General features: G+C 37.7%; 1 protein-coding gene across 1 annotated transcript in view; it reads right to left on the reverse strand.

The window, feature by feature from the left end:
• The window catches only part of LOC306879787 (fibronectin type III domain-containing protein 1-like), a 38,747-nt gene that overhangs the window by 9,715 nt on the left and 16,154 nt on the right, over window positions 1-12,878 (reverse strand). The window contains exons 11-15 of the mRNA XM_079432975.1: window positions 10,542-12,791; window positions 10,325-10,440; window positions 9,680-9,791; window positions 8,216-8,563; window positions 3,815-3,979 (exon numbers count right to left, since the gene is read on the reverse strand). Of these exons, the coding sequence (XP_079289101.1) occupies window positions 3,815-3,979; window positions 8,216-8,563; window positions 9,680-9,791; window positions 10,325-10,440; window positions 10,542-12,791 (2,991 nt within the window). The remainder of the gene's footprint in view (window positions 1-3,814; window positions 3,980-8,215; window positions 8,564-9,679; window positions 9,792-10,324; window positions 10,441-10,541; window positions 12,792-12,878) is intronic.

Below are 12,878 nucleotides of genomic sequence, written 5' to 3' on the forward strand. Positions count from 1 at the left end.
ATTTTAATGTATGACTGCTTCCTCAACTCAATTTTACTAGGACTTCAAGCACCTCCTCTTGTACCCATTAGTACAAATATCAGCATTATGAGGCCAAATGCTGTAGCCACAGCCTGGAACATGCAGTATTTCTATACAGGCACAGCTTGGTTCCTCGGTTCTTTCAATAATCATACTTTTGTATTTGAAAAGCTCAGTGGTGCTTCTGGCTCCAGTGGTCTAAATGGTGCTGTTATCTCTATTTCCTCGCTTAGCTCTGCTGGGCATAGGCATTTTCTAATACTGCAATATAATGACATTACAATCACCAACCCAGGGACCATTGAGGGCCTCGCTCATAAACAATGAGGAGTTGGCTCATTATATTTTTCTCATTCTTCTGCTGTTTTCCTATGTATCTAGCCAGAGCAGTTGATGTCACATTTCTGCCAAGACAAGCACATTAGAGGAGCCATGAAACAGTAGGAGCTCTTGGATTGCTGGCTAATGATCAAAAAACAAAACCTAGGTCACGATGACCCCTGCTTTGTCATAAGATATGCATTCGAGAAATGCAACAAGTAACTTAATCAGTTATACCTGAGTCTCAACACTTGTGTGGACTGTGTTTAAGCAGGTTTAGTATCAATCAAGTCGACATTTCAAATGAATTACATATGACTATTTATTATTCAAATTATTAATTTAATCCTATGCTAATATTTCACATCAATGTATAAACACCAATATGTAATACTGAAATAATTGTAATTGAAAGACATTGTTGCAGAAAAAACTGCTAAATAGACATGATTAATTATATACATTTTATTGTATCACTTTTTTATATCACTTGTAAAATTAATAGCATAATAATTATTAACAGGGTATTGCTAATGTGAAATCAGTTTGTCTGGAGATTAAAAGGTTATGTAACCAAAACCTACTAAACTTAGATTTAAAGGGAAAGAAAGAGAGAGCAAAGAAAGTAGAAAAGCTGGGTCTCCAAGTCCATTACACTTTTGTCACATGCCTCTATTGGACACCAGACCAGACTTGTGCCGAGCTGTGGTAGATGAGATTAGCAGATACTTATAACTATGTGAACTTCTCTACTGCAAGTGCAGTACTGTACTGTAAAGAGTCAATGAGGAGCAGAACTAAATTTGCCAGCTGACTAGCCAAAGCTCCAGCTCAGCATAACCATTTCTGAAACTCATCTGGCACATGTCTCTGCATGCAAATTGGACCTGAAACAATGTTCCATAGCTAGGTGTATAGCTTGTGGGGATTTAAGTTTGGAAAGATGAAGTCTGCTGAACCTAATGTTCAAAGGCTATTATAGTCAGTCTTGGTAAATGAATTCATGCTGAACCTGAAAAAGCTTGACTAGAGTCAGGTAACATAGGGTCACATCATGATTGCACTAATCCACTGCTGAGTGGACTACAATTGCACTATTTGGGAATTGGTTGGAATACCATCCTAATAGCAATCACAAATAAAATTAGTTTTTTTGTAAATTATTTTTCTCATTCATGCACACACCTTTATCCTAACACACATCCCGAGTCTTGAAGAATTCGGGAAGGTAGCCCAAACCCACAGACATTCAGCCATAATTTATAGAGCTGAGTCCAAATACCTTCACTCAGGCATTCTCAAATATTTCCTACAGAAGCTGCCCACATGAAAGAACCTGAGTCCTCAGAGCCCCTAAAGTCTATGCACTCTAAAATAGCCTCTACCAACACATGGTATGTAGAATTAGATGCGGACCTGAGGGTTGACAAGTTTAGTTACACTCTGGCCATAGGGGAGAGACCTCTAGTAGTAGAAAGTAAACTTAGAATAGCATGATCCAAATAAAGAGGCTAAAAAGTCATATTTGTTTTCTTCCTCTTATTCCCCTGTTTGCTCTCACATTACAGTATAATACTATTTAACATTTTGGAGTCAGTAAGATTTTTTATTTGAAAGTAATTAATACTTTTATTCAGCAAGGATGCATTAAATTGAACAAAAGTGACTGATATTACAAAATATTTATATTTCAAATAAATGCTCGATTTTGCATTGATCAAAGAATCCTGAAAAGCAACAGTTTTCAACATTTATAAAAAAGAAATGGGCACCAAATAAGCATACTTGAATGATTTCTTAAAAACTGAAGACTAGAGTAATGGCTGCTGAAAATTCAGCTTTACCATCACAGAATAAATCACTTTCTAAAATGGATTGCAGTTAAATTATATTAATATAACTATAATATGTTACACTTTATTTCGATATTCTACTTTAGACATTCTACTAACTGTAAGTAACTTTGTAACTACATGTCAACTACATGTCAACTAATTCTCATTAATTTGCAACTACATGTCTACTAACTCTCAGAGTAGACTATTAGGATAAGTTTAGGGATAGTAGAAAAAGTTGACATAAACTTGCTCATAGTTTCTCATAGTCTGTATGTTGTATGTTGTGGACCCATCAAAATAAAGTGTTAGAAGATATTAAGCAGACAGTCTACTAATACTCTAATGACTGCTAGTTGACATGTAGTTGCAACGTTACTTACTGTTAGTAGAATGTCTAAGTGGACTATCGAAATAAAGTGTTACCCTATCATATAATACTATTTCATAATGTATTACTGTTTTTACTGTATTTTTGATCAAATATGTGTAGCCTTGATCAGCTTAAGAGGTTTCTTTCAAAAACATTTAAAATAAATCTTATAGACCTCTTATTGACCTCAAATTTACTACTAACTTCTTGTTATGACTTAATTTTCATAACTACCCTGTGTCACATCCCATAAATGTTTTTTATTTAACAGACACTTTCATCCAAGTCAAATATTGTGTAAAAATAGGCCCCTTTTACACCTGACATTTGTGTCATATCTGGATAATATCTGGATATTTTAGTTTGATTGCATTAAAACTTTTATTCCAATGCATTTTCAGTGTAACTGGATTGCACAATTCAAAACTGGATCATTCAAAGTTTCTTTGCAAACACCCTAGTAAAGGATGTTAACGGAGCTAGAAGTGAATAAATGGGGAGAAAAGGTTGTAAAGTGCTCTCTTTGGCGAGAAATTAGATTCCAAATCTAATACAATAAAATCATTTGAATCCGGTGAGAAAAACGCAAGAGTGTGGTGTCTTTTTTCACACTGTGAGAGCAGCATAATTAAAAGAACTTGCAACACATGACTTGAATGACTCAGTCTGCCAAAGTGTTTATTTACAGCACAATCTCATTTATTACTTGTGTAGCTGAATGTGGATAATGAAAACATGTTTGTATTTACATCTAAATTAAATGTGGTCAAAATCTGTCCCAGACACCTGCGAATGTAATTTCAGAGGTCCGATCACAATCCGATTAAACTCTGTTTTGGGTGTATTTATATTTGGCAATTCAAAAGTGAGCCGACTGAAAATGTATGTTAAGGCCAGGTGTAAAAAGGGATATATACACAATTGATTACACTTAAGGAACAAGCAATTTTAGAGCCTTTGTAAACATTTTGGTTAAGAGTTAGTGTCTCTTTGTTTGGAAAGTTTGATGAACTCTGATTGAGCTGATTGTGTGGAGTTTGGAAGGTCATTCAACTACCGAGGGGACAACAAGTATTTGCATATAAATCCTAGCTAAGGTCAGCTGTGTGCGCTATTTTGCTGCATGAGCTGCATTTGTCGGCCAGATAAATTTCGGCCAGTTGTGTTTCAACTGTTTGGCGTTTGGAGCCAATAAGAACAGGGAATATGGTATTTTATACCAGAGTACTAACTGTTGTAGTATGTATTAAACCAAACATGTTACCTGTGAACCGTTTCTTTCCAACCACATCAAACTCTGAAGAAGGAGTGTTGTTCAAAGGCCGTGTCTCAGGAGTTGGAGGCTGTGTTGTAGGAGTCTCTGTTGTGTGGGCCAGTGTTGTGGTAGGAAGTGGGACTGGGGTTGTGGTAGTTTCCTCAAAAAGCCCATCTGTAAGATAGAGTAGTAATCAAAAACAGGAAGAATAAAAGTCCACAGAATGCTGTATACCACCTCACAGTGGCCCAAAGAGTGTTTGGACACTCACGTCACATTTAAAATGTATGAACGCCTTTGTATTATATAACAAAATATGAAGCCAAGTGGCATTTATTTTGAAGAAGTGGGGTTTAAGTGTTACTTTTTAGGTCCACTATACAGGCAACTTTAAATTAAACACTGTTTTTAAAAGTCAATGCTATTGCTCTGTTATAGTAGTGAGAATGTGACTAAACTTTTCTTTATGGTTAATATACTCTTTCCCAAGATTCCTGTCACAACAAGGAGATTACTACTGGGACAAGCCAAGTAATTATTAAAACTGTATGCAAACAAGCTTGTCCCTAAATGCAGCTTGGCCGCATTAGCTGTCCCGTGTTCAACAAACCAGCAGAATTACATAAATAATTATACAACAAGGTCTATTTGCTGTTCCAGACAGGTCATCCAAGTTTGTGCACACTGAATCATACAGCTCTTCACTTTGCAACCTATAAAGCCACTTAGTATGAAAAAAATAAGAATAAAAAGCAGGAATGTACCCCCTTGAACAACAGCAAACAAATGGCATCTATAAAGTTTAATAAATTAATAGAGAAATGGAGTACAAATGGCTATACAAAAAGCAAAAGTAAAAACAACCTGCTCGTAGCTTGGCAGCCAGTAAACAAAGCAATCAGCCAAAACCATCTTCATTAATAACAGCATCATCAGATGCCATGCTGACCATAACCATAACTCATCTCTGAACTGTGTTTTCTTAGGGAAGGTGCAAGCCAGAGGAATCCTGTTCTCAAGTGGTACAAATAAATCATTGATTTAGGCTCAAATTCATTTGAACTGGTGGACTCAGCCTGTGGCACTAAACAAATCTACATCAACAGTTAGCTTAATATTCACATAGAAATGTAGCATTACCTTTAAGACTTAGGAATTCACATTTCATATACATATATTTTTATTAGGGGTGTAACAGTTAACAAAATTTACGATTCGGTTTGATACGATACAGTGGTGTCACGGTTCGATACGTTTTCGATACAGCAAAAAGAAAGAAATGCCAAAGAAATTTCCTTGATTTTTACAAATTTTTTATTTATTAAAACTAGGCTAATTTTTTACTGTGAACAATGATTGAGCTATACTTGACTCATCTTCTGGGGTGTCTTCTTAGCAGCGTATAAAACAAAAACAGCTACGGTTTCAAGTTTTCCAGCTGATGTAGCCATATTGTCATGAAACAGATTAATCTTTTCCAATAAGTTTAAATTGATTTTATACTTTTATACTTTTATGGGCATTTTTTTTTTCCTTTTATAAAGCCATTTTTTTCTAAAATTGTGCATTATCTTTTGAGTCTTTTTTTTTTTTTCATTTAATAAGTAAATAAGACATTTGGGCTGTTACCAAGCAAATGAAGTCAGTATTGACCAAATTCATCTTTGCAATGCGGAGGAGTTGCTTCTGAATGGCATTTAGATGCCTTTACACACTATTTAATGCAGCTCAGAGGGACATGCAATGCTTTAACCTGCCGTTACAAATGCATAAATAATGTTTCGATATTTTAAACATAAAACGTTGACAACTGATGTTTGTAATTAAAAATGGGTTCCCCCTCGGCTAGGGGCATCACGATTTTATCACGATTCTTTGTCATGTAGGTTTTTATATTTTGCAAGCTGTTTGAGCATTACAGCCAAACTAATTTCCCTTTTATAAAGACAAAGCCTTTCAAGGTAACAAAATATAAAAAAGTATGGCAGATATTTAGGCCAAAGTGGGTGAAGATAAAAATCTTTGTCATTATTTTATCTTTGTTAATAAGAAATGAGAACAAAGATACACATTACAAATACACACAATATACAAATAAAATAAACAGTGTTTTATTTTCAGGTACAATAGGTGTATTTAGCAGGAGCATTCAAGAAAACTGAATGAACAAATATAAAAAATAAAACACTACATAGATTGATTCCTATTAAATAAACTATATTGAAGTTTTTCAGTCAAGAATAGTGAGTGATTTTTCTCTTTGTGTTTGGTGTTTTATTAACATTAAAGGAATAATTCAACCAAGAATTTAAATAGGCTAGTGTTTTATTTTTATACCTTCATTTACTCACTCAAAAGTTGTTTTAAACCTGAGTTTCCTTTTTCTGATAAACATAAACGCTATTTTAAAGAAGGTGGAAAACCAAACAGTTCATGGTCCACAGTGACTTCCATAGTATTTTTTTCCCCAACTGTCAAAGTCAATGTGAGCCAAAATATCTTCTTACTGATGTGAATGTATGTGGCACTGTACAGTATATTGATACGGCGGCGCCAGAACTGCAGCTAATAGAATGTGCGCTGTAGCAAGATATAACGATATTTCTTCAAAAGTAGATCGTGGAGACATTTTTATCAGGGCCACTGCTGGCCAAATGGGTGTCCTAAGCAGGATTTTTATTGTTGTGCCCCCTCCCTCAAATATTATGGAAGTAAAGAAAAAAAACACCTACCATAGGGGTCAAAATAGAACTTTAATAAAATATAAAAGTAAATAAATAAATAGTCATTAAATTGTATTATTTACAAATTACAATTGTAGCTCTAGACAGTTACCTATGGTTATTATTTTATTAATACAGTTGTCTGATTGATTTTATGGTCTCAAGCATTCAGAAATCACGCAAAAGAAAATTAAGCAGTTTTACTACGATAAAACCATGGTTAATTTTTGTAAGGGTTGTGATGTCCACATGTTTTTTGTTGAAGAAATTATAGAGGCTGTGTCATCTATATCAAAAAGGTGGCAAAAAATGAAAGATTAAGTGGATTAGAATTAAATGCTTGGTCAATAGCCCATTAAACAAGGACTTGACCGTCCTGTAAGTGTAACAGCAGCAATGACCAGGCCTTTGGTGCCCTATGCAGGCATTTGTAATAACATGTAATGTTGAAAGAAACAATAGACACCATCACAAAATTTGTAATGGTTTTACTGGTTATAATGGGACTTGTATTGGTTTTAATGGAAACTGTAATGGACCCTGTTGGCCTCTACTGGTAATTGGTCACCTTCTATTGGTGGCTTGTTAAAACCAATAAATCCTAATGGAATATGTCCCAAAACTACAGAAAACCTTTTTTTTATGGTTTTAATGGTTAAAAGTCGATGGTTTGTAATGGCATTTGTGATTTATTTGTGATTAATTTGTGATGGTGTTAGAATTTTCTGTGATGGTCTATATTGTTTTTTTTCAGCAGGGTTGCCTCGTTGATTTTATAGAATACATTTTTAGTAATTTTAAAGGCTGTTGTTGGCTTAGGTCTTTTTAGAACCACAAAAAAAAAAATCTTAATCTTAATACTACTTTGATTATGAATGTAGCCTACCTTAAAGTGACGTGCGGGCTTCGTTTTCATCTTTTTTTTTCTAGATTACTGATGTCTTTTCTCGGGCATAGTTGTCCATCAATTATGATCATCTGCATTCAGCCGCAAACATGAGGTGCGAGCAGGCGTGGATGCGGGAATGGTGCGTCAGGTTTTTTTTTTTTTTAGAGTAACTGGGATGGTGCCCCCCTGGGAGTTGGTGCCCTACGCAAACGGCGTACTCTGCATATAGGGAGTGGCGGTACTGATTTTAACGTCCACGATATCGTTCATATCGCACAGACTGGACCGCAAGGTAGGGGGGCATTCATGTGCCCCCCACCCCCCAAACGAGTTACTGTACCCCCCAGTTTCCATCCTCTACCCTCCTTGCTTGCGATTTCAAAAGCGAAAATAAAACTGATGCCCCCCCCCCGTACCTGGCAGTTATTGCTTTATTTAAGATTTTTTTCTACAGTGGAGAAAAAGACTGTTTCTCCAAAAAAAGCATGCTGTTGACAAGCAGATTCAAAGCATAGCAGAGGTTTTTCAGACATAACGGGGGATATCCTTTGAGGTTTACTGTGTACATCCTAACTAACATTATCCTTGGAATACTGATTGAGGATCAGGTCTTGTGGGTACTAACTACATTCCTGTGACAAGGCTTGTTATATAAGACCAAAACACTTTTCTGTCCCATTTGAAGAGTATCTTTTCCATCATTTTAGCTTTGACACACATTACTAAATCCACATATTACTTAACTGTCTTGTATAAAACACATTTAAGTTTAGTATGGCTGTTAAGAGTTCATCTCACCTTCAGAGTAGCAGTTAAGTATTCCATCAGCATCCAATATTGGGAAACCATTCTTGTCCAGTCGAGAATAAAGTCCAGGTGGACAAGTAGGCTCAGCAGCTAATGTTGACTGCTCCAATGTTTCTGTTACCATTTCTATTGTTGTAGGTTCTGGTGCTGTTGTAGTTGTGGTGGTTGTTGTCGTGGTTGTAGTGGTTGTAGTCCTTGGTTTAGGGCGGTCCAAGCCCACGATGGGTTTTCCTCCCACAGTAAGGTACTTGTCACTTGGATTAATCACAGGCCGACTGTCTCTTCCATGACCAAATAATGCTAATCCTTCCTGGTTTACCAGTGGGCTGCCCTGGTCATCTAATAAAGCAAACACAGATAAAAGCCATTTTAAAGGGGTGGTTGATTGTGATTTCACTTTTTTAACGTTAGTTAGTGTGTAATGTTGCTGTTTGAGCATAAACAATATCTGCAAAGTTACGACACTGAAAGTTCAATGCAAACAGAGATATCTTTTAAAATTCTGGCAGTTTAATGCCTACAAAAATGACTGGTAAGGGACTACAACGAATTACTTCCTGGGTCCGATACCTCACAAACCCAGATAAACCCCGCCCCCGGGAACACGCAACAAAGGGGGCGAGGCCATGCTGCACTGCTTTAGAGAAGAGGAAGAGAAAACTAGAGGTGCACGAAAAAAAATCTATTCATATATGAATCGCGATTCTGTCTTCTAACGATTCTAATGGATTCACAAGTTTCAAAATCATGTTTTAAAGCAGCGGTTCTTAATACTGTTCCTCAAGTCGCCCTGCTCTGCCTCTCTTTCTCTCTCTCTCTCATTCAGATCGTCAGAAAAGCTCCAACAAACGCGCGTGTGGTTGCCGTGCTGTATTAAGGCTTTAATTAGGATAAAACCGTACATTAAAAGTTTACAGAAGCAGTAGCATTTACAAATAGCAGCGTATCTAAAAGTATGAACCAACAACAAACAAAAAAACATACCATTAAAAGCTGTGCTTGCATAGGTTCTGCGCGATCCTCTTCACTAATATCCTCTGCGTCTCATTCGGGCACAAATTGATAAGCAATATAGACGCCATTGTTTACAATACAACTGGAGCACATGCCGCTGAGCTGAGGGGCGGGACGTTCAGCCGCGCAGTAGAGGCGGTTTAGCCAATCACAACACACTGGACCAGCTGACCAAACTGAGCCCATCGCTCATTTCTGAGGGAGGGGCTTCATAAAACCAGGAAATAATCGGGGCGTTTATCAGAGAAGGGACAGAGAGGTGTGGAATAAAGGTAAATTATGTGAAAAATAATGCTTTTTTTAAAAACGAAGCATGAACACATGTTTGACTGCACCCCATAAACACAATCAAGCCTAGAAAAAAAAACAGTCAACCACCCCTTTAAAACAGGCTTCTTTCTATAATTCTATTACTGTCAGTTAAAATTGTAAGCCACTCACCAAAAATAGTCTTGCCATCCTCTCCAATGACAACTTTTCTGGGTCTTCCTCTTGAATCCTGAAGAACTCTTCCATTTTCATTCATTAGGACTCCCTTATCCAGATCTACTATCTAAAAGAGTGAATGAAATTTCATAAAGAAGAAGAATCTCTCTTTCAAAATAAAACGAGGCAACAGTCAAACAGTCTTGCTTGAATAAGTGTCCCTAAGGTCCCTGCCTGTGGAGTTTCCATGCCTAAAGAGACAAAACTGTTCCCGTCACTGTCTTTGCTTACTTTAAAGATAATTCTGTTTGGACTGCAGTACTGTCTGATTTATTAATGTATCCAGATAGCAGACATAACAGAAGCCATAGATATGGATATTGTGATCACTGTATCTTAAATTACATTCTATCATTTATGTTTAACAAAATGGAAGTCATTGATGAAACCCGAGGGTCACTATCAGTGCTACAAACATGCTATGGGTAAAAAGTTAACTTTACACAGTAATAGTTTAAAAATTACAACAAGAAACGAAGGGTGTAAATTAAGTTTTCCAGTAGTAAATAAACGAATATAATTTATAAAACATCTTAATGGATTTAGGAACATTCAGGGCTGCCAAATTTAGCAATAATAAAACATTGCAAATAAACACACCCATTTTGTTCCATCAGGACCTGTGATATGTCGGACTCCGTTTGGTTTCGAAATTTCATCAGATGTTGAGGATGCTTTGCCATTTGCAGATGTGAGATTCGGCCGTCCGTTTTTGCCTGAACATTTAATTAGAGAAATGAGTAAAAATGTACTTATGCACTCACTGAAATTGTTGTACGTACAGCATGCACATCCTTGCAGACATCACATTGTTTACCTTTTTCATAACTAGGTTTGTAGCCACTGGCTTGAGTGTTTTCCTTTGAAATGGACCGCAGCCTCGATCCCATCACTGGATTTCGAGATTCAGGAGATACATTCCCACTAGAGCTTTCACCAGCAGACAGCCCATGGGAAGAGCGAGAAACTGAACTTGGGGTGAGCCTAACATTAGTATTACTCCTGTCAGCTGTGTCTGGATTTGAGATAAGTGGTGATTCTGCTGGACTGTTTTGAGAGGAGGCAGATGATGATGCTGAAGAGGAGTTTGGTGAAGATGGTGAAGAACCTGATGTGGAAACAGAGCCCTTTCTTCTGTGCTGTACTGGATACACCCTACTAGGCAACCGCAAACCTTTCAGACGGCTTGCTACCACAGGAGAGCGGACCCGACTATTAGAAGCCAAAATAGGGACTCTTTGGGCAACTGAAGGAAGTGACTTTGAACTGCTACTGGTCCTACTTTGTTGCCTATCCACACTTTCATTTTCAAAGTTGTGGGCAGGTCTGTGAGGTTCGCTCACAGTTGTTGTTGTTGTTGTTGTTGTTGTGGTTTTAGGTGCAGCAGTTGAGGTGGCATCTTTGCTTTGCCTCTCCAAGGTCTCTCTACTACCTTCGTAAAGATAATCATCTTCATGATCATTGCTAATTTTTACATCTTCATTATTACTGGGATTGTTGGAACTTATTGGAGCATTTGTGTCTTTATTTAGCACACTAGGTTTATTTGAGACAGGATTAACCTCATGCTTTGAAGGGTATGTTGTGGGTGAAGTTTTATCACTGGTGTCTTGAGAGCTCACAGCAGTAGAACGAGAAGGAAATCCTTTAATAATTGGCCTTCCTGCACCTATAGATGAAGCAGTCCTACTCCACGGTATTCTCCCGTCTTGTCTGCGACTCCCTGTAGCTATCCTAGAATTTCGTTTTGGTAATGAAAGGGGTGAACTTCTTCCTGTTGTAAAAGGGTTAGTCCTTGAAGAAGAATGGGAAGTGGAACCATACCTATTGCTTTTGTCTTCTTTGTTATCATCATCTTCCTTTTGTTCTGGGTGTTCCTCTTCAGTTGGTTCAGAATGTTTTTTTTTTGTTTCTTCAGTTGGTTGTTCACCCTTTGTGTCGTCTAGCTCCGTGTTCTTGTGGTTGGTATCATGCTCCTCTGTTGTATCATGACTGTTTGTCCTGGTTCCTGTTGGCAGTGTTGATTGTGAAGAAGCAGATGATGATGATGATGAATCAGGTTTGTGCTTTCCTGTTTGAAGTCTCTGAGCTCTAGTTGAAATTCCAACTCTTCTTCCATTAGGGTACATGGCACCAGATCCTGAACTTGTGACTCGACCCGACATGGAAGAAGTCCTTCTTGTACCTGCTGATGATGATGGTAAGGAGGATGAAGGAGAAGATACTGAAGAAAATGAAGTGGAAGAAGAAGATGACAAAGTTGATGCTGAGGAGGAGGAAGAGTAAGTTGGAGAAGAGATAGATGAGGATGATTCTGATTCTGATTCTTTCACTGATTCAGGCCTGGTTTCCTGAGGTGAGATCACTGAAGGTGTCCTATCAGTGACACTTATCTGGTTGTATGAATTTTTTTCCTCAGGATAGGAGACCGCTGTTAGGTCCTTTCTTGTAGCTGCAGACTCCTGGTTTTGCGACGAACTTGAAGAAGCTTCACTCCGCATTCTTGATCGAGAATTAGGCCTTCTTAATCTGCTGATATCAACAATTGAGGATGTGCGCGGGGTCCAAGAAGGACGTTTGTCCTCAGGTGTTTTAGGGACAGATTCAGACTGATTGGGTTTTGATTCTTTAGTGTCATGTGAGTGTTTTGAATGGTCCTCTGTTTGTGGTGATGCATTATTACTGCTCTCTGGTTTTGTGTCCTCAGTAGCCTCATTTGCTCTTATTTCCTCTTCTGTTGGACTGTCTGTTGGCTTCTCTTCCTCATTTGTATCTCCTTCTCTATCTTTGGCATTAGTGGAGGAAGAATGTGAGTTTGAGTTTGACCTTGAGCTAGAACCTCCGTTTCTGACTGAACCCCTCACAGAGGAGAAGATGCTGTGATAGGACCTTGTTTGAGAAAGAGGGCGTCCTCGTCTATTGGTGGGTGGCGCTTGAGTTGTGGTCTGAGTATCGGACTCTTCCATCTCATCTGGCTCCTGATTGTCGGATTCATTGTTTGAAGATGTCCTGGAGGCACTTTGACTTGACTTGTGGCTGTCTGTGTTCCTTAAGTGAGTAGAGCTGGCTAGAGACAAAATTGAGATACCAGTCTTAACCAAGTTTCTGTAAAGATGCTTATTTAAGTTTATTGGGGAAAACATCTGTTGACAAT

This window comes from Barbus barbus (assembly GCF_936440315.1).
Source record: "Barbus barbus genome assembly, chromosome: 14".
Lineage (NCBI taxonomy): Eukaryota > Metazoa > Chordata > Actinopteri > Cypriniformes > Cyprinidae > Barbus > Barbus barbus.